This window comes from Panulirus ornatus, chromosome 13 (assembly GCF_036320965.1).
Source record: "Panulirus ornatus isolate Po-2019 chromosome 13, ASM3632096v1, whole genome shotgun sequence".
Classification (NCBI taxonomy): domain Eukaryota; kingdom Metazoa; phylum Arthropoda; class Malacostraca; order Decapoda; family Palinuridae; genus Panulirus; species Panulirus ornatus.
In genome coordinates, this window is record NC_092236.1 from 13,116,406 (window position 1) to 13,144,280 (window position 27,875).

Genomic DNA, 27,875 nt, shown 5'->3' on the forward strand with positions numbered 1-27,875 from the left:
TATTCTAATGCAGTAACTCTTATTTATCCTTTTTAATTTGCTTTTTTTAAGGTATTATAATAATACTCTTTTAACATCCTCATAAGTTTGGATTTTTAATAGCATCTTTTTTGTTAATTCACCTTTCAGTAGAGAAACTGGAAGGGTATAATTTGCACTATTCATTGCCAGCATTCCACCTATATGAAAATATTAATCAATCTGTATCCTGGCCACATTTTACCTCAAAACATATTTTAAACATTATTGTTACTGTTCATTTTTTCATGCTTACTTGCCATTTCCCACATTAGTGAGGTGGCACCAGGAAAAGATTTGAGTAAAAGCCTCATTAGCTTGCATCCATTCTCTACTCTGTTATGTGTAATGCATGAAGACTACAGCCCTATGTCCACAACCAAACCCCATAAACCTTTATGTGGTTTTCTCCATCTGCTTCGTATTCCTTGGATCAGTCCATTGACAGTACGTATTCCACCTCGCAACAGTTCACGCTACATGTCTTTTACCCTCCTGCAATTTGAGGCCCTGAGCACACAAAAAAATTTTCATCCCATCCTTCCATCTCCAGTTTGGTGTCCTCCTCCTCCTTGTCCCCTTCACTTATGACACATACATACTCTCTTATTCTCTTCATATGTCCAGACCATTTCAGTACACTCTCTTCTGCTCTCTCACCCACACTTATTATCACATGTCTCTCTTACCATCTTATTACTCACTTGATCAACCTTCCTCACACCACGTTCTCAGACATGTCAATTCCAACTCATCCAACCTCCTTCGTATATTTTCATACATAGCCCATGCTTTGCACTCATACAACATTGTTATGACCACTATACCTTCAATCATACCCATTTTTGCCTTTTATTCACATTTACTCTCAACTTCCCCCTTTTGCACACTCCCAAATTCAAACACCAACTTTTGCAGTTTCTTTCTCAAATTTGCCAATAGTGCTGTCATCAAACAAATGACTATTTTAGCTTTCCCATACAGAATGCATTCCTGTCTCTCTTCATGACCCTTGCATTTACCTCTCACTACATGCCATCCATAAACAAATTAAACAGCCATCACACCCTCCACTCTGCCACCTAACACATATGCCTTACTTTCTTGATATAAACTTGTTCCTTCAAAGTAGCTTCCCTCCCATACCGTGTATTCATAACATCTTCGTAAAGGCATCTCCATCAACTATGTTATATGCCTTATCCAGATCCATAGATGCCACATACAAATCCTGATGTATCTAAATATTTCGGACATATTCTTGAGTGCAAAAACCTTATATACATCTACCACTTCTCAAATCATGTTGCAAGAGGGCACAGTGGTGTGCGTGATCTATTATTTGCTGATAACTACGAGGAAAATGAAACATGGTAAGTTCCTAAGTGCACTTTTGTGTAATGATCACATCATCAGGGGAGATAGAGGAGATAGATGTAGAACAGTCAGTTGATATACAAAGAAGAGACAGCTAAAATGCTATTGTTAAACAAGCGTCACCATATGGTGGTGTTCGGATTCGTGGTGTTTTGGTCTGGCATCATGCATCATAAAATTTCATAATGTGGACTGGAAAGGGAACTGTTTGCAAATATTTCTTACGACAAAACTATACAAACTGGATAGTTTTGTTGTAGGCAAAACTTGTAAACTTCCCTGTCCTGTCCACATAATAAAATCTTATGACAGCCACAATGTCAGACCAGAACACTGCCAACCCAAACACTACCATCCTGCATTCTGTCACCAACCTGAAAACAGATATTATAACAGTCTGAGGCAAGAAGTTTCAGAAAAAATGTTTCATAATTTCTAAAAATGTATGTCCTGCAAACAAATGAGATTTCTTACTTCTGTTCTGCTAAGTCTTGAAAATCATCAGGACACAGAATTATCATCCATAATGGCAAATGTATTCCTTGACAATCTTCTCCAATAATAATGGTAGCTAATATAAGAACCCTATGAAAACAAAATCATAATTAAAAGATTAGCAATTACCACTTATGAGAAAAGCAAGTTGCAGCAAAACTGCAGGATCCTCAAACAAAAGCCTTTGAAGGGACAAATTTTTCTTGTAGACAGACTGCAGGCCAAATTTTTCTTATAGACAGACTGCAGGCAAACCTAGTAATGCCTATCCCAGTGATAACAATGGTTTTGTTAAAGATGGTGGTAGTAATACAATAATAATGATCATAATATTAAAGAGTTAATAATAATAATTCTGTAATTGGCAGAATGCAAGTGTGTAGGTACAAGTTTGTTGGGTATACCTAGTAAGGCATGAACACCATCAGACTGGGGGGAAGCAGGGTATTTTCAGATGTGGTAGAGGATGTGTAGATCAGGTGTTCACTGAAAAGAATATGTAAGAAATATTTAGAAAAACACATGGAATTGTATGTGGCATTTATGGACCTTTGTAAAAGGTCTTAAGAAAAGACAATTTGGGGGGAAGCTGCTAGAAGCAGCAAGAAGTTTTTATCATGATTTTAAGGCCTGTGTACGAGTAGCAAATCTTAGAGAGAGAGAGAGAGAGAGAGAGAGGTGAGTATGCAGCCTGTAGGGGATGAGAGGGCCTGGGAAGTGAGTCAGTTGTTGTTTGCTGATGATACAGCACTTGTGGTGGATTTGAGTGGGAAACTGCAGAAGTTGGTAATAGTTTGGAAGAATGTGTAAAAGGAGAAAGTTGAGAGTGAATGCACAGAAGGTAAAAGCAAGGTTATTAGGTTTAGCAGGGTTGAGGGACAGGTTAGTTGGGATGTGTGTTTGAATGGAGAAAAATCTAGGGAAGTGAAGTGGTTTAGATATCTGGGAGTGGACACTGAGGGTGGGAGGGAATGAAACTCCTGGGATTACTGAGGAATGTGTGTAGAAAACATTTTTGGGAGAGCTAAAATGGGTATAAGGCTGTTCAGAAAATTAAATGTTTGAGGACACTTTTTGGTGTGAGGAGGTTTAAATGAGTAGGTAATGTAAGGGTAAGAGAGATGTGTGGTAATAAAAAGTGTAGTTGAAATAGCAGAGGAGTGTGTGCTGAGATGGTTTGGACATATGGAGAGAATGAGTGAGGAAAGGTCGAAAAAGAGGATATAAGTATTAGAAAAGGAGAGAACAAGGGGAGTGGGGAAACCAAACTGGAGATGGAGTGAAAAAGATTTTTAGCGACTGGGGTCTGAACATGAGCATGGTGAAAGATGTGCATGGGATAGAGTGAACTGGAATGGTGTGGTATACTGGGGTTGACATGCTGTCAGTGGACTGAACCAGAGCATGTGAAGCATCCAGGGTAAACCATGGAGAGTTTTGTGGGGCCTGGTTGTTGATTGAGGAAGCTGTGGTTTCAGTGCATTACATGTGACAGAGTGGATGTGGCCTTTCTTTGCATCCATGTAGAATAAATACAGTGTTCTCGAGAGAGAGACATACATAATGTTAATTAGTATAAATAAATGAGAAATGGTATGTACATTTTCATCTTTTCCATCACAAAAACCGTTATAATCTTACTTTTACAGCATACAGTATACATTCTATACATAATAATTTGATGTTTTCTATTTTTTCATCAGTGTTGCTACTGTAACAGTGGTGATAGGCATGATACAGATGCGAGAGCTCGAATTTATACCAGAAGGAGAGATTGAGCTGGACAACATTCTCCTTCTTATTGCCCAGACAGGAGTTTACATCTATACTTCCTTTTCTGTGATTGGTGGACATTTCACAATGAGAGTAAGAGACATTTATTTCTTTGTGGCCAAATATTTCCTTTGTACAATATGAGAATGCCTTATAGGTTTATCTTTATGTAATCATTATAAATTCTATGCAGAACATCATGACAGTAAAATATCAACTCTTTTAATGGGTTCTTTTTTGTTTCCTCTGAATACAGGACTACATGCTTCTACCATTGCTCTCCTCCATCATCACCCTTACTCAGACGACACTGCAAACCATTTTTATTTTGGATGCTACTAAGCGGTGCTGCTACAATCATGACCAACTTGAACGTAAACCAGGGAGAGAGATGGTAAGGAACATGCTGCATTACAAAAATTTGTGCAGTAAATATTGATTTCTGTTACTATTGCTATATTAATATTTTTATACCTTTATTTTCAGCAATCAAGATAGCTTGAAACATGACGCAAAGCTCAGCTACAGTAAATGTGAATAAAAGCAAGCCGTTGAGGGACAAGTTGGTTGGGGTGCGAGTCTGAATGGAGAAAAATGGAGGGAGTGCGGTGTTTTAGATACCAGAATGGAACCATGGAAGCGAGTCACAGGGTGGGAGAGGGAGCAAAGGTTTTTGGAGCAATGGAGAATACATGGAGAGAGAAAACATTATCTGGAAGGTCAAAAATGCTTGTATATGAAGTTATAGTAGTTCAACATTATTTCATGGATGTGAAGCCTGGGCTGTAGATAAGACTGAGTGGAGGAGGGTGGGTGTCTTGGAAATGAAATGCTTGAGGACAGTATGTGATGTGGGTTGGTTTGATCGAGTAAGTAAAGAAAGGATAAGAGAGAGATGTGGTATTAAAAGGAGTGAGCTTGAAAGAGCTGGAGAGGGTATGCTGAATAGTTTGGACATATGTAGAGAATGATTGTGGAAAAGTTTACAAAGAGGATATATGTGTCAGAAGTGGAGGGTACAAAGAGAATGGGGAGTCCAGATTGGAGATGGAGTGAGAGAGATTTTGAACAATCAGGGTATGAACATGTAGAAGGGTGAAGTCAAACAATGTGATATACAGAAGTCAATGTGTCATCAGTGGACTGAACCAGGACAAGTGAAGCATTTGGAGTAAACCATGGAAAGGTCTTTGGGGCCTGGATAGGGAGCTCTGGTTTTGGTGCATTACACACGACAGCTAGAGAATGAATGTGGCCTTTCTTCGCCTGTTCCTGGTGCTACCTTGCTAACGTGGGAATAGGCGACCAAGTATGAAAAATCAAGAGTAGCAATTGCAAAGAGTACTTGTCTTTATATAAGACAAAATACTAAGTTTTGAAAAAAAAAAATAAAGTAAATTGAAGCTTTTTATGTCAAAATCAACAATTACACACATTCCCAAAAAGTCTGATGAGCCAGTAACGTGGTCCAGTTTCTTAGTTTAGGGGCCACACCTTCCCTTCCTATCCCTATATTTTTGTACCTCTCTTAATGCCCTATACATTCCCACTTTTTCTATACTTGCCCCTCATTCCTTTCTTTTCATTTCCTTTCCTCCTACTGTGTCCATAACTTCTTTTCTTTAACCCTGATAACTGAAAAAGACATGGAATAAAGCAGCTTTCCTCATAATATCTTTCCCTATCTAACTTGTTTGATGCCTTTCATTTTCCATTCCCATTCCATGTGGTATTCCTTCTTTTCTGTTCCCTTTCATTTCTCCTTCCCTTTCTTAATTTCCCTTCATTCCCTCACTTGTCAACACCTGCAATACTAATTTCTCATTCTTTCCCATGCTTTTCATTTTATTCCCCCTCTTTCACTCCCATTATCTTTTGGAATGTCCCTCCCCTTACCTTGTCTTCTCCATCCTCCTCCTGCTGCAATTCCTTTCCTCCGTCATGGTTTGCTTTCTTTCATAAATTACTCATTCTGTTGTCAGGTAACATTCCTCCTAGTGTGTAACCTGGCGATGTGGGCCATCAACACGTTTGAGACTTCACGCGCTGATGCTCATCCAACCCAACTCAATTTCTATGGCATCTGGGCTTGGACCATCATCTCGCATGTGTCCATGCCACTTGCGATATTTTACAGATTCCATGTTACTGTTTGCCTCTGTGAGATTTGGAAAAGATCATACAAGTTAAAAAATGAATATTAACACAAAATGGTGTTTACAAAGACTTGAGGTGATTTGTAATAAATTAAAATACAAAATGGAATAATTCATAAATACTTTGAATGGTTATTAGAGATAACAAAGGTGCCCTTCTAATGAAGAAACAGGCAGAGAAAATAATTTTAGTTTTACAGGAACAGGATTAGTAGGTTTCGCCAACTAACCTTTTATGTTTTAAATTTGGTCTCCCAAGTGCTTGCACTCTGTTCCCTATTGTTGTCTGTAAAGAGATAAGTTCATAAATACTAAAGATAGTAATATGAATGACTATGAGACATTTGGTAAAATATCTGAAAATACTCAAGGGTCAGATTGGGTAAGCCTGATTTCAAACCTAAGTACAAAGTCAAGGATTTCAGTGGATAAAATGTGCTAGATGATGTTGCAAATATAAACATTAGTGAATTTAGAGAGACTGATGAGTGACCTTAGTAAGTTGTAAATATAGGAATATAGATGACTGATACTGAAGTCCATATCCTGAACTATTCCAAATTAAAAAAAATTATGGAAAAAATGTAAGTTACTTATTACTACAGTAGATAGAGCATGTAAATAAATCTGTACAGTTATCTTCACTGTAAATAAACAGCAAAACTGATTATAGATTAAACCATATGTGAACGACTGTTATTTAACATTTATCCTGGGGCCCTTTACTTTCCGTATCATCAGTACTTTTATTCTTTTCCTTCAAGGATACAAAGATATGAAAACAAAGTGTGTCAACAATGAAGAAATTCTTAATGCTATAATGCTCTTTGTAGGTATTCTGTGCCAGCCTAGATGCTGTTTGCCCCACTTTCTCAGACTGAAGTGACTTGTATCATGATCATATGAATAAACACTTATCCCTAAAAGGGTAAAGTAACATCAGAACATGTAAAGACAGACTGTAGGATTTGTGCTGCAAATGTGAAAGATAAATTTTTCCTGATATACCTGTAGAGACCTGCAGTGGTTACACAAGACATTCTGCACATTTCAAGTGGAAATGTGCAGAATGACAAACAGACACATAAAAACATGGATGTAAGATATATCAAGGCATTATGGTGGCAGAGATTTGTTTCCTTTATAATATTTTGCACATCCACAATATGGACTGACTTGAGGCTGTCGCATCTTACAGTAGTAATAGAGTTTTGCAGTTTTCAATATGTGGAAGGGAAGTTCAAAGATTTTTCTTAGACACCTACACATGTGTATCATCATAGGAATAATTGTATTAAAATGCTTCGATTACAGAGTGCAAAGCTAAACACTACAATAAACTGTGCTGCAAGATAACAGCAGTACACAAAAACTATGAGACTAATTCAAGAATGTTTTAGGGTGTAATCTTTTTTATCGTCCTTCTCATGATGTCTAAAGGCAAAGATTTAAAGTTGTTGTAATAAATTTTTAAGCTTTGAACCATGGAACAATTCTTTCAGTTAACAATAATGCTGTAGTCAGAAGTAAGAGAATTCCACACCATTATTGTTCTTCCTGGGAGGTTACTTTCTCCATAAATGAAATGTTTGTTATGTTTGACATGAAAGTACAATGAGAATCAACTTACTTTTTCCATCAAGAGCTATTGCAGTGGATTTACTTGATTTGCTAAGATGCCTGGAAACCTGCAAGATGTCTCCAACTAATTCTTGGTCCATAACAAATTATAATCCTGCTGAATGAGATCTGTAAATGTGCGGATATGTGACACAGATCTACAACCTGAAAAAAGAAGCAAAGAAAACAAAAATTAGTAGATATCTAATCCTTTTTAATTGGTGGGGCCAAATTCACTTATCACATGAATAAGCACCACAAATTGTTCATTGTACTTATCAGTGTTATGTATACCTTTTCCTACAAGGATAGGCGGTGCATATATAAATCTTCCAAAAAATGTAAATAATAATAATACTTTGGGTCCTGGTCATTATCTCCATACCAAACCCATGAGCCTATTTCAAAATTTTCTGAAAAACTTGTGTGTTTATTAATCTTTCAGTTAGAAACATAAAAAAGCTTAAAAAAATACTTTTTTTGCAATATTGTGAAAATTATATTTTTAGAAAAAATATAATCAGTGATACTTGATAATTACTTAGACAGCAACAAAGTATAGTAAAATATATAACAACAATAATTACATGATTACTACCTTAATTGTGTTAAAAAATGAGAAAATATTCTAACACAGAAACAGTTTTTGGATATGACCATCTTGCTTTGTGGTGAAGATCTTAAAGCAAAGCTCACCACTTACAGGAATTGTATATTCTTCACATTGGTAACTTGTTTCTCTTCTAATGAATTTACCAGTAGCTCTTTTATCCTTTGTAGAACAAAAACACGATGGCTGGTTGAATATTTAGATCTTAGGCCTATTGACTGCCCGGGTAAGTAAGGCCTTCACTGTAAAGTCATAACCAACAGCTGAAAAATCTTAAAAACCTTCTTCAGGTAATCACATTAATTCCAAAATGAATATCACTCTCCCTAAATGTATGGCCCTTGTAGTACATACATAACACCCTAGTTCTGAATGTGTGGAATGCACGTGGACAAAACATAAATAAAATAACTGTTGGATGTGCTCCATTAGTTACATCATCTTGCAGATGCCACTATAATTCCACAAATACAAGCCTTAATAATTCCATAATTATGGGTGTTTTTGGATTTAAGACATTTGAAAAAAGCACATCTAAATTCAGTATATAAAGACACCACAGCAGAAATGTGGATCCAAGATAACGATAAATATAATTCTTGGGAGGTACTATTAATTGTGAAATAAGTAATGCTGAAATTTAATGTGAAGATATACAACTATGATCTCCATGTCACATCATGAACCTTTATTACAAAGGTCTATGCACACTGTACTGTACTGATGCTAGAACAAGATACTTTTTGTGGATTATTGTCCATTACCTGTATGAAATGAGATTTCTTGAGAAGGAATTCTCATTCTCTAAGTTGAACAAGATATTTTAGAAATGGGCTCCAAAGTGTCAAACTGTTTAATGATTGCGACGGAAATACATTCAAAGAGTTATTAGAATTTTTGCTGCGGTTCAACTTAAAAAAGTAAAAAAGATCAACATGAAATTATAAAAGTAATAAGTTGCTATAAAAGTACTACAAAAATACTAAATTGCCTAATGAAGGTTATCACAAGTGATATTAAAACATGACGTACCACACATTTTCAGACTTCACAGAATCGTACAATAAACTGCAAGATTAATTTTTCGTGTTTCTCCCTCACTTGTACCTTTCTAGATTCTGCTTATGCATTCATGACATAAAACACTTTTCAAGATATTTTTCACAGCATGCAGATGCTAAATTTTTTTTGTGTTCAGTGTTGCTAATGAATCAACACCACTTAATATGGATATGGCCTGTAACCAGAATGTTCCTAAAGAATGAGCAACAAAGTCATAAATAAGACAAAATCTTCAGTCTCTGAGTCATATGTACAAAGTCAAGAGTGATTTAAAAGTGAACAATGCATCCAGAGGCTTGAGGCTACTAAGTACTTGCAATTCCAAAAATGTATGAGCATCCAACAGTTATTTAGTACGGCAGCCTTATCAGTGTTCATGCCTTAATTTATGTACTGGACAATTTTTTCGAAACAACTATGAGAATACAGTGAATTCATGCAAGAAAAATGCTTGCAAAACACTAACATACTAAAATACAAAATCATTCTGAAAATGTAGAAGATATACTGTAAAGTTGCATCTTTTGTATTGTGCTTAAAAGATTCTCTTTAGTCTTAAGCATTGATTTATGGGATAAATTTATAAGATCCAATTCTACTTGCACATTCAAAGCCCCAAATTTTGCCTTGAATATGGAGGAGTTTCACAGAAGGCATAATATAAATGGTAAGAAGGAATCAACAAGTTTCTGTGATCATCCTTCATTGGAAGGTATTTTGGTATATTGTAACAATGAATGTATGTTATCACAACTATTAATTTATTATTTGTATTAAATGCTCTATTTAGTATACAGTTAATGCTCAGCTTCTCTCCATGCATTTCATAAATTATATGTTACTTCTAATGTACAAGCATATATTCCTTAATTCTCTTTGCTAGATAAATAAAGTCATTGTAGATAACCAGTTTCACATATTATCACACCTTAAGCCACTACAATATTTCTGATCTACATTGTTTTTGTGTTCAAAGACTATATTTTTGTTATCTTTGCATGTAACTATTCAAACAATAAAATGATTAAAGTACTGCATTATTGTATTTCCCTGTAATTATTGATGCTGTAAATTGTACTGTTTCATCCTGTACACAAACAAATACATAATATCCAAATGTTCACTGCATGCAAGGGTTAATTATCTACACATTTCCATTAACTACGACAGTACCCGCTGAAAATGACCAACAATCAACCTAGTGTATGGCTTTCTAAGACTAGTTGTCTGTGCTATTGGACAAATGTGTCATCTAATGAGAACATGCAAATTTTTATTATTTGGACAGGTCCAAGACACAACTGCATGTAGGGGCTGCAGTGGTATAAGATTAAAAATAACACCCAGAGAATTAAGAATTTCTTTTTGTAAACATACAGACAGTCAAACAGAATATATATATGCTAAACAAAGCAGTTGATTGAATAACAGAAAACTAAACCTAGATTACTGGTATTTACATTTCCAAAAATACACGTGCTATCTTATACTTACTTTTACTTTATACTTTGTCACTGTCTCCCGTGTTAGCAAGGTAGTGCAAATTAACAGACAAAAGAACGGCCCAACCCACCTACATATACATGCGTATAAATAAATGCCCACACACACACACACATATACATACCTATACATTTCAACGAATACATACATTACATACACAAACATATATACACATGCATATATTCATACATGCTGCCTTCATCCATTCCTGCCACACATGAAATAATGACACCCCCCTCCCCCGCGTGTGCACAAGGTAGCACTAGGAAAGGACGACAAAGGCCCCATTCGTCCGTCCACACTCAGACTCTAGCTGTCACGTGTAATGCACCGAAACCACAGCTCCCACAGCCCCACAAAACTTTCCATGGTTTACCCCAGACGCTTCACATGCCCTGGTTCAATCCATTAACAGCACGTCAACCCTGGTATACCACATTGTTCCAATTCACTCAATTCCTTGCACGCCTTCATCCTCCTGTATGTTCAGGCCCCAATCGCTCAAAATCTTTTTCACTCCATCCTTCCACCTCCAATTTGGTCTCCCACTTCTTCTTGTTCCCTCCACCTTGGACACATATATCCTCTTGGTCAATCTTTCCTCACTCACTCCCTCTATGTGATCAAACAATTTCAATACACCCTCTTCTGCTCTCTCAACCACACTCTTTTTATTACCACACATCTCTCTTACTCTTTCATTATTTACTCGATCAAACCACCTCACATAACATGTCCTCAAACATCTCATTTCCAACACATCCACCCTCCTCCATACAACCCTATCCATCGCCCATGCCTCACAATCATATAACTGTTGGAACCGCTATTCCTTCAAGCATACCTATTTTTGCTTTCCGAGATAACATTCTAGCCTTCCACACATTCTTCAACGCTCCCAGAATCTTTGCCTCCTCCCCCACCCTGTGACTCACTTCTGCTTCCATGGTTCCATCCTCTGCCAAATCCACTCCCAGATATCTAAAACACTTCACTTCCTCTAGTTTAAAGGGATGTCTGATCATTATCTTGTGGAGGGGAAGGTGAAGATATGTAGAGGTTTTCAGAAAAGGAGAGAGAATGTTAGGGTGAAGAGAGTGGTGAGAGTAAATGAGCTTGGAAAAGAGGCTTGTGTAAGGAAGTACCAAGAAAGATTGAGTGCAGAATGGAAAAAGGTGAAGGATGTATTTAGGGAAGCAGTGATGGCTTGCACAAAAGATGCCTGTGGGATGAGAAAGGTGGGAGGTGGGCAGATTAGAAAGGGTAGTGAGTGGTGGGATGAAGTAAGATTGTTAGTGAAAGAGAAGTGAGAGGCATTTGAATGATTTTTGCAGGGAAATTGTGCAAATGGCTGGGAGATGTATAAAAGAAAGAGGCAAGAGGTGAAAAAGAGAGCAAATGAGAGTTGGGGTGAGAGAGTGACGATTTTTGCAGGGAAATAGTGTAAATGACTGGGAGATGTATAAAAGAAAGAGGCAAGAGGTCAAGAGAAAGGTGCAAGAGGTGAAAAAGAGAGCAAATGAGAGTTGGGGTGAGAGTGACGATTTTTGCAGGGAAATAGTGTAAATGACTGGGAGATGTATAAAAGAAAGAGGCAAGAGGTCAAGAGAAAGGTGCAAGAGGTGAAAAAGAGAGCAAATGAGAGTTGTGGTGAGAGAGTATCATTAAATTTTTAGGAGGATAAAAAGATGTTTTGAAAGGAGGTAAATAAAGTGCGTAAGACAAGAGAACAAATGGGAACATCAGTGAAGGGGGCAAATAGGGAGTAATAATAAGTAGTGGTGAAGTGAGAGGGATGTGGAGTGAGTATTTTGAAGGTTTGTTGAATGTGTTTGATGATAGAGTGTGAGATATAGAGTGTTTTGGTCGAGGTGGTGTGTGAAGTGAGAGGGTCAGGGAGAATGATTTGGTAAACACAGAAGAGGTAGTGAAAGCTTTGCGGAAGATGAAAGCCAACAAGGTGGTGGGTCTGGATGGTATTGCTGTGAAATTTATTAAAAATGGGGGTGACTGTGTTGTTGACTGGTTAGTGAGGATATTCAATATATGTATGGTTCATGGTGAAGTGCCTGAGGATTGGCGGAATGCATGCATAGTGCCAATGTACAAAGGCAAAGGGGATAAAGGTGAGTGTTCAAGTTACAGGGATATAAGTTTGTTGAGTATTCCTGGAAAATTACCTGGGAGGGTATTGATTGAGAGGGTCAAGGCATGTACAGAGCATCAGACTGGGGAGGAGCAGTGTGGTTTCAGAAGTGGTAGAGGATGTATGGATCAGGTGTTTGCTTTGAAGAATGTACATGAGAAATACTTAGAAAAGCAAATGGATTTGTATGTAGCATTTATGGATCTGGAGAAGGCATATGATAGAGTTGACAGGGATGCTCTGTGGAAGGTATTAAAAGTGTATGGTGTGGGAGGTAAGTTGCTAGAAGCAGTGAAAAGCTTTCATCGAGGAAGTAAGGCATGTGTACAAGTGGGAGGAGAGGAAAGTGACTGGTTCCCAGTGAATGTTGGTTTGCAGCAGGGGTGCGTGATGTCTCCATGGCTGTTTAATTTGTTTATGGATGGGGCTGTTAGGGAGGTGAATGGAAGAGTTCTGGAGAGGGGGGAAGTATGCAGTCCGTTGGTTATGACAGGGCTTGGGAAGCGAGTCAGTTGTTGTTTGCTGATGATACAGCGCTGGTGGCTGATTTGGGTGAGAAACTGCAGAAGTTGGTGACTGAGTTTGGTAAAGTGTAAGAAAGAAGAAAGCTGAGAGTAAATGTGAATAAGAGCAAGGTTATTAGGTTCAGTAGGGTTGAGGGACAAGTAAATTGGGAGGTAAGTTTGAATGGAGAAAAATGAGCTATCTATCTATCTCTATGTATTTCTGATGCCTGTTCCCTTTGGGAACTCCCTCAAGGGGTGGCCACAGCAAAAAAGCTCCATAACTGGTGAACTCCAGTGCCACTTCTTAGCCTTTAGTGCCTCACCCTTAGCAGGATGAGCAGAAGTAGCCTTTCTTCATATGTTCTTGGCACCACCTCACTTATGTGGAAAAAGGCATTGCTGTTTCCTGTCGTGCAGGGTGGCACCAGGAATGGATGAAGGCAAGCAAATAGGAATATGTACATGTGTATATATGTATATGTTTATGTATGAGTATATATACATACATATATAGGGGTTAGGGAGGTGAATGCAAGTTTTGGAGAGAGGGGTATGTATGCATCTGTTGTGGATGAGAGGACCTGGGAAGTGAGTCAGTTGTTGTTCACTGATGATACAGCGCTGGTGGCTGATTCACGTGTAAAACTGCAGAGGTTGATGACTGAGCCTGGTAAAGTGTGTGAAAGGAGAAAGTTGAGAATAATGTGAATAAGAGCAAGGTTATTAGGTTCAGTAGGGCTGAGGGACAAGTTAATTGGGAGATAAGTGTGAATGGAGAAAAACTGGAGGAAGTGAAGTGTTTTAGATATCTGGGAGTGGACTTTGCAGTGGATGGAACCATGGAAGCGGAAGTGAGTCACAGGGTGGGGGAAGGGGCGAAGATTCTGGGAAGGTTGAAGAATGTGTGGAAGGTGAGAATGTTGTCTTAGAGCAAAAATGGGTATGTCTGAAAGAACAATGGTTCCAACAATGTTGTATGGTTGAGAGGTGCAGGCTATAGATAGGGTTGTATGGAGGAGGGTGGATGTGTTGGAAATGAAATGTTCGAGGACAATATGTGGTGTGAGGTGGTTTGATTGAGAAAGTAATGAAAGGGTAAGAGAGATGTGTGGTAATAAAAAAGAGTGTAGTTGGGAGAGCAGAAGAGGGTGTGTTGAAATGGTTTGGACACATGGAGAAAATGAGTGAGGAAAGATTGACAAAGAAGATATATGTGTCAGAGGTGGAGGGAACAAGAAAAAGCAGGAAACCACATTGGAGGTGGAAGGATGCAGTGAAAAAGATTTTGAGTGATCAGGGCCTGAACATACAGGAGGATGAAAGGTGTGCAAGGAACAGAGTGAATTGGAACTATGTGGTATACTCATTCTCTCCCTATGTTCAAACCATTTCAACACACCCTCTTCTGCTATCTCAACCACATTCCTTTTATTTCCACAGATCTCTCTTACCCTTTCATTACTTCCTCGATCAAACCACCTTACACCACATACTGTCCTCAAACATTTAATTTCCGACACATCCACCCTCCTCCGTACAACCCTATCTACAGCCCATGCCTCACAACCATAAAATATTGTTGGAATTACTATTCTTTCAAACATACACATATTTGCTCTCCAACCATTCCACACATTCTTCACTGCTCTCAGAACCTTTGCATCCTCCCCCACCCTATGACTAACTTCTGCTTCCATGGTTCCATCTGCTGCCAAGGCCACTCCCAGATATCTAAAACTACTTCCTCCAATTGATCTCCATTCAAATTTACATCCCAACTAACTTGTTCCTCAACCCTGCTGAACCTAATAAGTTTGTTCTTATTCACATTTACTCTCAACTTTCTCCTTTCACACACTTTTTCAAACTGTCACCAACTTACGCAGTTTTTCACTCAAATCAGCCACCAGTACTGTATCGTTGGCAAACAACAACTGACTCACTAACCAGGACCTCTCATCCCCAACAGACTGTTTCCTGGAGCTACCTCGCTAATGCAGGAAACGGTGATTAAGTCAATGGACTGTACCAGGGCATGTGAAGCGTCTGGGGTAAACCATGGAAAGGTCCACGGAGCCTGGATGTGGTTCGAAAGCTGTGGTTTCGGTGCTTTAAAGGACAGTTAGAGACTGATTGTGAGCGAATGTGGCCTTTCTTTTTTGTCTGTTTTCCTGGTGCTATGCTGAAGCAGGGGATAGCAATGCTGTTTTCCTGTGGAGCGGGGTAGCAAAGGAATAGATGAAGGCAAGCAAGTACAAATATGTACTTGTGTATGTATATTTATGTATATGTTGATGTGTATGTGTATGTGCGTTTGTGAGCGTTAATGTATATATATGTGTATATGAGTGGATGGGCCATTCTTCGTATGTTTTCTGGCGCTACCTCACTGATGCGAGAAACAGTGATTATGCTTAATAATAAATAAATATCTTTTTCATACCTATTTGCCATTTCCCATGTTATCAAGGTAGTGTCAAGTACAGAGGAGTGAGCCTTAGAGGGAAAATCCCCACTTGGCCCCCTTTTCTGTTCCTTCTAGAAAAGTATACATATCTTTTTTATCATCATACATGATTGCCATTTCTCAAGTCAATGAGGCAGCGCCAGGAAACACACAAAGAAGGCCAAATCACTCATATACACATATACATACATAAACATACATTGAATGGGTCAAAAACAAAAAACTTGGGACAGCAATGAATGCTGCATTCCAAGAGAATTTTCTCACATGCTACCTTGGATGTGTGTGCCACAAGCTCACCAGCCCTGCTTTAGGTGCTGCCGAAAGTCAAAAGGACCACAGTTACATTTCTCCATGAACCAGTGGACAGGATGCAGTAACTTGTTATTACTTCATTTAAACCAGAATACAGTACCTTCACTTCCATAATATATATTGCTTTCTCACAGCAACAGATTGGTGAATCTGTGTGGTGCCGACTTCACCCCTTCTCCTGACATCACATTTCACTATCCACACCACCACCCTAAAGGCAACACCATACTTTTGTTATGGGCTGTAAACTGTAAAACATTATTGGGACAATTGATTTTTGCTATAACCTTCTAATTCTATCTATTGTTCCAACCATTTTGCCACAGGGTTAGTGCAAGGTAAATACCACAGGAAAATCTACAGTTACGAAGAACTCTACATTTCATATTCATTATCCATCATTTATATTCATTATATTAAAAATTGTCTGATAGCTTCTTGGGTAATTATAATGAGAAAAAAATGGTTAAGTAACTATTCAAATGCATCCTTTGATAACATTTACTCCTGTGGATTAAAGGAAGAACATGGCCTGAGTGTGTGTATGTGTGCCTGCATGGTTATTAAAGGGAAGAGGGAAAACTGCATAATCACAGAAAAATCCAGACCTCTGACACAACACAAACTGCAAATAATGTTCTAATTTGCAATTAACATCAAAGAATTTTTGCTTACTCCTACTTATTTCTATATTTTTTTCATACTTGACTGCTATTTCCCGCATTACCCAGGTATTGCTAAGAACAAAGAAAGGCCACAACCACTAAGATCCATTCTCTAGCTATAATGCATAATGCACTGAGATCACAGCTCCCAATCTGCATTTCTATAACTGCTTCATACAATACTGAGTTGTATGTAGGCATTAACTATCAGTGTACTCCTCTCTCACCACTCTTCCTTCTTCCTTCCTCAACTTGTTACCTTGTCATCCCCTTACACTACTGTTCTCCCACCCCAGGTCACTAATGAAAGCTCTGAAGTGGCAAGTCGATACCAACTAAGTTCACACCTCATGGAAAGAGAGGATCGACACTGCTGACTGTCCCGGCTGGAAGCAGCTGTACAGGCTGCATGTCCATGGAGTGAGTCACAGAGGTCAAGAATATAGGCTGTGGTCATGAGCTATTTAAGGGAGGCATGTGGTACGACCAGATGGAATGAAGAAAGAAATGAGGGGCTGTATGAGAGATTTGGTATAGCAAGAAAGTGGTGATTAGTAGCAAGTGTGAAACATAATACTTGGAAGTGCTTTAGGCATGTGGAGAAAATGTAAGACTGGGACTGTATATGACAATATGATAAAAGGGGTTGGTGTGAGAGGAAAACCACCTGTGACAAGGGGTAACAGAGTGGAAGAATACTAGAGGGAGAGATATGGTGGAAGAGTGCATGATATGGAGTATGTAAGGACTGGGATAAGTGGAGGGTACGGACATCACAGACAGACAGACAGATAAATAGACTGCATACAGGCATACATTCCTTCATTCTCTTTGTTAAGACAAATTAAGTAAATATAAATAACCAGTCTAAAGTCATATCACATCCTATGCCACTGTGACCAACAGTAGTTGTGTTAAAAGTTATACTTTTATCATGCAAATAACTATCAAAACGATAGAATGATTAATACAACTGCATTGTTGTATTTCCTTGCAATTAATGAAATTGTAGGTTTTCATCATGAATACAGACATATGAGTAATATCAACATGTTAACTTTATGATCAATCATTATGTAATGACTGGTCTATCCCAGTAGGAAGTAGGTGGTAAGTGGCCACCAACCAGGGAGGTATTTTATACTGGTACTGCTTGCGTGGGTGGTGATGGGAGTGTAGTAAGCCAGCATTTTCTTTTCTTTCTGTCTCACCCACATGTGGGTCCACAAACATACAGTCTCTCCTTACCCCACATAACGGTTGACAACACTTAACTCATACAACTCATTCTTTGTAACTTACCATCTTCCAGTAGTAAGTTCTGTGCACTCGTCCTGCCTTTTGACAAAATGGTAGGAGCAACAGATGGAGGTAGTAGGTAGGAACATTAGGCACGAACATTAGGGAGAAACATTAGGCAGAAGTAGTACTCAGGGACACTAGGAGGGAGCAATGGGTAGAAGTTCTAAGTTGGAACATTTAGGCAGGAAAGTTAGATAAACACATTATGCAGAAATTGGTAAGAACATTAGGTCGAAGCCTCTGGAAACACAGCACTAAAGTTGCCCTCTGCCAGTAGCCTGCTAAGGGGTGAGGCACTAAAGGCTACGAAGAAGCACTAGAGTTCGCCAGTTATGGAGGCTATTGCCAAGGAGTTCCTTGATGGAACTGGCATCAGAGATACTTTAGAAAGATAGATAGATAGTCCCCTGTTTTTTACGTACTGACAAGCCTTACCTATTTTTCCATTCCTCTCGTTGCTGCTAATTTTATGTGCACCATTTGTCATCTGAACTGTTCTACCTCTGCTCATTGATAACATCAGCTCCAATGGGTAAATCAGCCTTATCTCATGAGCAGGTGCTGTACAGTCTCTGGTTGCAGAGACATCACAGTTCTTACCTGGCAAGAATATTTGTTGCAGTAAGTAAAAAAGATGGGTAGAGGTTTGTTTGTTCTCTTGGAAACTTTAGTTCAATAATTTTCTCTTTATGATAACCACCGTTCACCTATTTCACTTTAACAGTGATCCAGTATTGTACATCCATTGATAATAATTGTTAAAAAGATGTGGAAGACAATAATATATGATGAAAAGCAACGACTGAGTAAATTTGGTATAATGGGAGATATTACAAAGGAAGTGATGAGAGGAGCAATAAAACACCTTTAGACTGAAAAAAGCTGAGTGATGAGTGAGATGGTGAAGAACAAACAAGACAGTACTATTGAGTGGATCTGGAAAGTGTGTAAGGAAACATGAAAAAGCAAATTCTGCCCTGCTGGAAGCTGTTTTTTTTATAGTGATTTAACTTATGGGATTTTCCCCAAGGGTCAGGTGAGATCTGAACCTTCACCAGGGAGACTGCCACAGACCTCGATAGTATTTTTCAGGGCCATTAACTCCCATGCATCGCGATGTGCAAAAGGGTTACGAGCTACTGCTTAGTAAAAGAGAAGTATGCCTTGTTACCGATAGGACTCTGACTTGGGGTCAGCTATTGAAACAATTTCAAAAAGTGTCCAAATTGACCCCACTTCTCCCTGAAAGATGGAACTAAATTACAGAGAAAAGTCCACCCTCTCTCTCTCTGACTTAATTCCAGGCCATCTGACAGTCTCCCATACTTCCTGGAACTACAGATATTGCAAACCACTAAGTAAGACCTAGTCACAGACCTCGATAGTATTCTTCAAAGCCAACAGCTCCCAGTATCACATCATGCAAGGGCTTTACTGATTATTGCTTAGTAACAGAAATGCAATGCCTACTTGTTACCCTGAGGAATCTGACATGTGGTTAGCCACTGAAGCAGTTTCAACAGGTGTCCAGTTTGACCCCACACATCCACCTGAAAGAAGAAACAAAAATTCAGAGAAAACTCACCTCTCTCTCTCTCACTGACAGTTTTAGACTTCTAACAACCTCCCATGCTTCCTGAAACTTCAGATACTGCCTTCCTAATGAATTAGTAAATAAATGCTTCTTGCTACGTTAATACACGACAGTACGTAAAGTAAGGTAAGGTGTATGTTACCATCCTGAGGATATCAAAGCACAACCATCAAGTTCTGATATAATGAGAAAGAAGAGAACAGATAAAAGAGTAATAAAGAATACAGAAGTTGTCTATATGAAGATTATGAAATATGTCTTTTTATGATTTTAAAGACAAAACAATAAATCTGTGCTTAGATGCCCCTTGTCAAAGATTATGCTTTAGGATATGATACCTAGAAAGGCAGCACACATTAGGAGAGGAAAAAGATAAAAAAAAAATTTGTACAGGTGAAGGTTTTCTGTATGCTGATTCTCAAAAAGGAAATAACACCTCTGTCAGAATGTTAAGGTATTAATTCATAAAAAACTGTATTTAGTGGTTTTGATACTTCTTTCTTTACACTGTTCGCCATTTCCCACATTAGCAAGGTAGCGTTAAGAACAGAGGACTGAACGTTTGGGGGAATATCCTCACTTGGCCCCCTTCTCTGTTTCTTGTTTTGGAAAATTAAAAACGAGAGGGGAGGATTTCCAGCTCCTGCTCCCTCCCCCTTTTAGTTGCCTTCTACATTATGCAGGGAATATGAAGGAAGTATTCTTTCTCCCCTATCCCCAGGGATACTTCACTATTTTTTTTTTTGGATAATTTACAGTAGGAAAAATTTATTTTGATTTAAATGATTCACAACAGGTGGAAAAAATATTGTGAAGCAAATATCTGAATTCGTTGCATCTCTTGTCCAGCTACAAGGTGACCAATTCATTACGATATCCAATTCGATATAAAAGAACTTTCTAATCTTTGAGTACAGCTTTTACCTGAAGACATTTCAAAAAATAATATCACATACAACAAATGATAATAGGATGAATAAGGATATATGTTCAGAATGACTGATATGTCAATAAGACAACAGACTCATTGTACAAAATAAGGACTGAAGATAACCTTCTGATCAGAACAAAATCAGCATGCACCCTGTAAGAGGTGAGGTGACTACGAGCAGAACAGTCACATCTGTAGTGGAGCCAAAGCACAAGTTTCAGGATTTGACACATTGGCCAACCAAAGTGCAACTTCCTGAAATGTATGGAAAAAGTTATTAGACAATTTATCAATACATACATATATATTTTAGTATGGAAGAAAAAGTGTGATAGAGAGGATGCATTAATATATAATTTAGCATGAAGCAGAAGGATGTGCCAGAGGATTGGATGAAAGTTATTACTGTTCCCTTATTTAAAGAAAAAGGTGCTAAGCATGTATGTAGCAATAAGTGAGGAGCAAGGAAGATTTAGGAAAGATAGGGGACATGGGGACCAGATTTTTGAGGCGAGAATGACTATAGAAAAGAATCTAGAAAAAGTAAGAAGCTGTATGTAGCTCTCATGGATCTGGAGAAAGCGTAAAAAAGTCGAATGGAATACTTTATGGGATGTGTTAAGGATACATAAGTAAGGGAAGAACTGACAGATGATGTGAAAGCCTTCTAAAGAGGACCAAATGCATATGTGAGAGTGGATGCAGAGTTGGGTGAAAGTTTTGGTATACATATGGGTGTGAGGCAGGGGTGATGTCACCAAGGCTTCTTAACATATATATGGATGAAGTGATAAGAGAATAAGAGAGATGAAAGCAAAACTATGGAAAAGGGGTGTAGAGATGGAGTGAGGTGGTGAGGTATGGTGGTTAGTGACAAGTCTGTTTGAGGATGATACTGTGTTGTTTGCTGGGAGTGAGAAGTTGCAGAAGGTATTCATTTTGCAAAGTCCTATGGAGTGAGAGAAAGTGTTCTAAACTGAAAGGTACAGGGGTAAGTATGGAAGTGAAAAGATTAAAGGAAAGCATTGTCCTCCTGACCCTGACCTATGCAGCCAAAACATGGACTTGGGATGAGTCTCAGAGATCAAAAATCCAGACTCTGGAAATGATTTGTCTGAGAGAAGCATGTGTTATGTCTAGATCAAAAAGAAAGTACTGAGGGGATGTATGAGAGATATGGTATGACAGGGAATGCAAGGGGAATGAATACTGTAGTGGTAGAATGGGTGAAATGTAATACTTTGATTTTTTCTGCCTTACCCACTAGTAGGCTGCTAGCATTCTGTCCACAAACACACAATCTCACCTTGTCACATATAATACTTGACAACACTTAAATCAAACAACTCATTCTTCGTAACTAGATTTTCCTACAGTGAGCCCTATGTGCTGACCCTCCTTTTAGCAAAATTTTGCAACATTCAAAAGTAGCTGATAGAAACATTAGACATGAGCATTAGGTAGAAACATCAGGTAGAAGTAGTAGGTAGAAGCATTAGCTGGAAGCATTAGGTAGAATTATTAGGTTGGGACACTAGGCAGGAACATCTGATAGACACATTAGGTAGAAGTAGTTGGTAGGAACATTAAGTAGGAGCCTGTGAAAAGATTTTGCTGGAACTGCCCTATGCCAGTGGTCTGTTAAGGGTGTCACTAAAAGATAAGAAAAAGTACTGGACTTCAACAGTTATGGAGACTCTTTTGCCATGGCCATTCCCTTGAGGGAGCTCCCAATGTGAACATGCATGTGGAAAAAGTGCAGGACCAGGAGTTTACAAGGAGAGTGTATGAGAGTATAACTAAAGAGGTTGGTGTGAGAAGACCACCTGTGCTATTGGGAAACAGTGTGGAAGAATGCATGGAATGGTGCATGTGAGGCAGGCACTTAAGGATAGGGATAAGTGGAGACTATTTGCTATGGTCACCCTCATCACAGGGCGTTCTGGTAGGGAATGGGCATCAGAGGTATAGATAAAGACAGAGCATACTGTTGGAGTCTTGTCTTTATTTGTTAGGATCAGTTAGACTATCAAATCTTAGGCTGACAGTAATATAACTTGAAACAGTGGAAAGGTTACAAATCAATGACCATCAGGATTTAAGAAAATTCTGTCATTCATCTGAAATTCTTAAAGCTGGTGATATGCTTCTGCAAGTGAGCATTGCAATACCCTGATTTAATACTACAATTTAGCTTATGACTAAGCAAATCATCTTATTTTGTAATCAAAAAGACTTAGAAGAGATGACAAGTGTGTTTCAAGCAATTTGCTCTCTTTTACATTTGTTTTCTAACAAGATATACTTGCTTCTTTTATTCATATTGAAAGTAAACATCCGTTCAACTCTACATTCAGAACAATTATCGATATGAAGTTTGATAATCTAATTCATTATCTAAATTTACATGTGTTTTACAACCATGACTTTTATTTCACTGCCACAAGAGGTTTGAAACATATTCAGAAACCAGAAATGACAGAGAAATTATTTTATACATTACACAGTTTTAATGTTATGGGACATATGCCTCCCTGCAAAAGGAAGGAGATGTATTGTCTTCATCTACAGGAAGGAAGATATATTGTTTTTACGTTTCTTATCATTCTTAAATTTCAATTTTCATTTTTCTGGTCACAGGCCATTCAAGAAGGGATCAGGCATATCAAGCTTGGAAAAACTCTCCTTCCTTTGACCTCCATTCAGCTTTTATCACTGCCCATAATCACTGCAAGTACATTATCTGTGAGGTAAAGTATTCCTTTATTCAAAGGAAGTGAGATAGCCTCTCTTTGGCATCCACTGATAGGTCTTTCTGTTCGATAGCTAAGGGCATTGCTAACAATATTTCTCTCTACTTTTCCTTCACTATAACTGTCTTTCCCATAGACAAAGCCCTCCTGTATCTCCACTAACTCCATTTAGGATGACTCTAACTTTCTTTCACCCCCTGATGCTCCTCTTACTAATCCTGTGCCCCTCCCTGTAATCTCTTTTTGGACTGTCCTGAAAAATGCTTCTTTCTCTGGACACAAGCAAGGGTTATGGTCTGCTCTATCTCTGTGGTTGTTGGTGGGTTAGCTTCCCCCTTCCCCTTTGCCATTATCTCTGTGGTTGTTGGTGGGTTAGCTTCCCCCTTCCCCTTTGCCATTAACAGCAGTGTTCCTCAAGGTTCTGTTTTGTCCCCAACACTTTGTTCCCTTTTTTGTCAACAATTTCTTCTCTCCCACAAATAACCCAATGCAAATTGTTAACGATTTCCTCTCTCCCACAAATAACCAAATGCAATCATATGCCAACAACTCAACACTGTATTCCCCTACATCCTTCAATTCCACTCCTTCTTTCACTCGACACAACTTTCTCAATAAACTCAGAACTGGACAGGATATCTCAGTGGGGTAGATGAAATCCAAGACCAGTTTCTATTCATCCCTCTATCGAAAACTCCTCACAACTTTCTTCTCTCTTTTGATGATTCTGTAATTCCACCTCTTGACTCACTGAACATACTTCTTATTACTTTAACATCCATTTTTTCCTGGAAACCCAACATTACAGAAATAGCTAAATCTGCCTCTAGAAAATAGTAGTCCCGTCTAGATGTTGAAATTTCTTTTCTTCTGAACAGTTGCTCCATTCATACAAAGGGCTGGTCCATTATATCTGCATCCTTACTTGACAGAGTTGAAAATGATCTATCTAATAAATTCTCACATGTTAACTTCAAAACTTGACTTACTTGCCCTATGCCACAAAGGTGGTTAACATTCCCTCTTCCATGGACATTAGCTTGGTTTTTGCTGCCAAGAGCTGGCTGCTTGTGTGCCTTCACCACTAGCTAGACCATGCAATACTCAGCAAACTGTTGCATCACATGAATACTGTGTGGCCACTGGCAACTCAAAGGTGAATTGTTTTGGTTTCTGTTTCTTTCCCTACTCGTCAATACTTTGCAACTCTCTACACTCTCATGTTTTTCCCAGTAACTATGATCTGGCACATTTCAAAAGACAAGTTTTTCACTTCCGCCAAAACTCAAAATAATTTCTCGTCTTCTTTTTTTTCCCTTTCATAATTCCATCTACATTTCAGTTAGGGCGTGGCCTTGATGGTGACTTTTGTCCATGACTGGAGCTTAAAAAAAATCCTTTATTTTAGGGCCAAAAGACTTGAAACTTAAAAGATACGTATTTTGGTACGATAAGCGACACAACCAGAACCCTTTTTATGTCTTTGAATTTAGGTCTTTTGAAGTGATTTTATAGGTCAGAGGTCATACAACTCAAAAAACACACATTATCCCATCTGAGAAGAAACATTGTCTACTGATACCTCTCTGCAAGTCCCATACAAAGCACAGGAATAACTTCGGATATGAGCAATTTCTGTTATTCTACTAGAGTCAAAGTTTGTAAAAAAAAAAAAAAAAATCTCAAAATTGGTGCATTGGAGGGGACATTACTCAAGCATTTTACAGACAGTGTTTAAGAACTCTGGCCAAAAGATATCATTCTACATAACTTGTATAATACTGATGACAACACCAAAATTTAAATTGTTTTTACTAATATATTTCATTTCAATAAGCATAGACTAAACTCACCAAGAAACTGCTACATCCAGTACCTGATCCCAAAGAGTCTTGACATTAGACGATTACCCTGCAGAGATATTTAGGTTTTTAGGGAGAGAAAAATACTGCATCCCCCTACAATTTTTTGGGATACTTACTGTTAACAATTAGTATTGTACTTTAGAATTACTGAGCGTATCAAAGACTCAAAGGACATAGCCAACATTTGTTTGCCAAATTTCAGCAGAATCTCAACATAATTTTTTCAATGTTCAATAACAAAGGCAGAAACATTGCTAGAACAGTTTACATCTGATCTACAAAGTGGTTATTCTGAAAATCCTGACTTGTCTGGGATAGACATGCATAGAATTTCTATCCCTCAAGAGATATGATAAGGATGTCTTCACTCTGTGATGTTCTATTTAAACTGTACTTTTGCACCAGATGCCTAACACTAGCCTTATAATTCTTTATAGTTGTAGTTTCCAGGTAAAACTTAAAATTAGGCACAAAAGAAGCAATGAACAATTGACATACTATCCTATTCAGGTATCATATTGTTTAAATCTATAAGATCTGCTAATATATGTGTAAATATGACTGAAATTGACAGCACGTCAATGGACTGAATCAGGGCTTGCGCAATGTCTGGGGTAGACCATGGAAAGGTCTATGGGGCCTGGTTTTGGATAGGTAGCTGTGGTTTTGATGCATTACACAAGACAACTAGAGACTGAATGTGAGCAGATGCGGCCATTCTTCATCTGATCCTGGCGCTACTTCGCCAACGCCGGAAACGGAGATAACGGCGGAAAAAAAATATAAATCAGACACAACCAAAACTGTACATCCAGTAAATGAAAATTTTGAACAGAAAATACCTTCTTTTTAAAGGTAACACTGCGAAATGTCAGTTTCTTAACAATATCGATCTCCAAATAATAAATCAACGAACAAATGGAAGAAGCATAAAACAAGAGACGCCACTTTCATATGTTTGTTTTCCAAGTTACCCCTTAAGGAATCTTTGTTGCTTCAGTAAGAAATGATGTAAGTCTGTGAGATTTTGCCTTACTATCCTTTAAAACTCTCTCATATCATGATTCTGTATATCATATCACAACAATCGTCATCCTCAGGGGTTGTACTGTCACCCATAATATTGGACCTTAACGAATTACTTACAGATGTTCATGTCTTCTTCCTCTGAAATATCACACAGCCAATTCTCTTCATGTTCACTTCAGTATCCCACCACCATCAATGACTAATGTAGAAAGCAAGCCAGTAAGAGCACCACTAATACTTCCCAGCACTGCGCAAATGTCACGACCACTGGACCAATCTGGCCAACGTTGCATCAACCATTGCTCTCAAATTCTCACATAAAAAAACACATATCTTCTGAAATATTCAGCATCGGCTGGGGTTCATCACTTCCAAAATAAACACCATTTGAGATCTTATACAAATGCGTCACAGGAGGAGAAACTTGTACCCAACTGTTGACGAGTAAATAGTTACGGGGACGAAACATAGACGGCGTTACAGACACTACAGGTAAGTCTGTTTGTACAAAGTTTACAAATCTGAAGTTCTTATCTTAAATGGAGGTACTATAGAGTTTAGTTTTAAGTCTAACATCATTCTTATTCGATATGAGTAAAATTATCTCCAGACTACAAAACAACTGTCTTATTTCACATAATATATACAGAGAAAACAGAATGTTTTCTTTTTTAAACATTACGACACATACAAATACATTGCAGTTATATCCTAATCACCATTATTCAAGTGATTAGCTCTTTTTACAGCTCATAAACAGGAAATGATTTACTACATTCGGTCTCATAATATGAAGAGAACAAAAATGATATAAATAGTACATGCATGCAATAGGTGGCAACGAAAAACCATATCAAGGATATTCTTCGTTAAACAGTACTGTATATCACGTAAAAACTGACATTATATATATATATATATATATATATATATATATATATATATATATATATATATTTTTTTTTTTTTTTTTTTTTTATACTTTGTCGCTGTCTCCCGCGTTTGCGAGGTAGCGCAAGGAAACAGACGAAAGAAATGGCCCACCCCCCCCCCCCATACACATGTACATACACACGTCCACACACGCAAATATACATACCTACACAGCTTTCCATGGTTTACCCCAGACGCTTCACATGCCTTGATTCAATCCACTGACAGCACGTCAACCCCTGTATACCACATCGCTCCAATTCACTCTATTCCTTGCCCTCCTTTCACCCTCCTGCATGTTCAGGCCCCGATCACACAAAATCTTTTTCACTCCATCTTTCCACCTCCAACTTGGTCTCCCTCTTCTCCTCGTTCCCTCCACCTCCGACACATATATCCTCTTGGTCAATCTTTCCTCACTCATTCTCTCCATGTGCCCAAACCATTTCAAAACACCCTCTTCTGCTCTCTCAACCACGCTCTTTTTATTTCCACACATCTCTCTTACCCTTACGTCACTTACTCGATCAAACCACCTCACACCACACATTTTCCTCAAACATCTCATTTCCAGCACATCCATCCTCCTGCGCACATCTCTATCCATAGCCCACGCCTCGCAACCATACAACATTGTTGGAACCACTATTCCTTCAAACATACCCATTTTTGCTTTCCGAGATAATGTTCTCGACTTCCACACATTTTTCAAGGCTCCCAAAATTTTCGCCCCCTCCCCCACCCTATGATCCACT

The 27,875-nt window shown here is 38.3% G+C and overlaps 1 protein-coding gene and 1 long non-coding RNA gene across 13 annotated transcripts in view; one reads left to right on the forward strand and one right to left on the reverse strand.

Annotated features, from left to right (window-relative positions):
• LOC139752770 (uncharacterized) overlaps positions 1–6,509 on the forward strand; it is a 199,302-nt gene extending 192,793 nt beyond the window's left edge. For all 7 annotated transcript variants that reach the window (XM_071668678.1, XM_071668677.1, XM_071668680.1 and 4 more), the window contains 3 exons: positions 3,594–3,756; positions 3,920–4,057; positions 5,646–6,509. In XM_071668678.1, coding sequence (XP_071524779.1) covers positions 3,594–3,756; positions 3,920–4,057; positions 5,646–5,867 — 523 coding nt within the window. In that variant the 3' untranslated portion in view covers positions 5,868–6,509. The remainder of the gene's footprint in view (positions 1–3,593; positions 3,757–3,919; positions 4,058–5,645) is intronic.
• On the reverse strand, positions 1–26,573 carry LOC139752776 (uncharacterized). Of its 6 annotated transcripts, none has more exons than XR_011713581.1 (9): positions 26,305–26,573; positions 25,147–25,204; positions 20,664–20,795; positions 19,493–19,565; positions 18,451–18,615; positions 7,450–8,291; positions 6,050–6,105; positions 5,560–5,821; positions 1–2,376 (listed from the first exon to the last, which is right to left on the reverse strand). It is a non-coding gene; the product is annotated as an uncharacterized lncRNA (long non-coding RNA). The 6 variants fall into 6 exon arrangements; XR_011713579.1 differs by having other exon boundaries at positions 1–1,769; positions 19,486–19,565; XR_011713577.1 differs by having other exon boundaries at positions 19,486–19,565.
• Between the last annotated feature and the right edge of the window lie 1,302 nt (positions 26,574–27,875).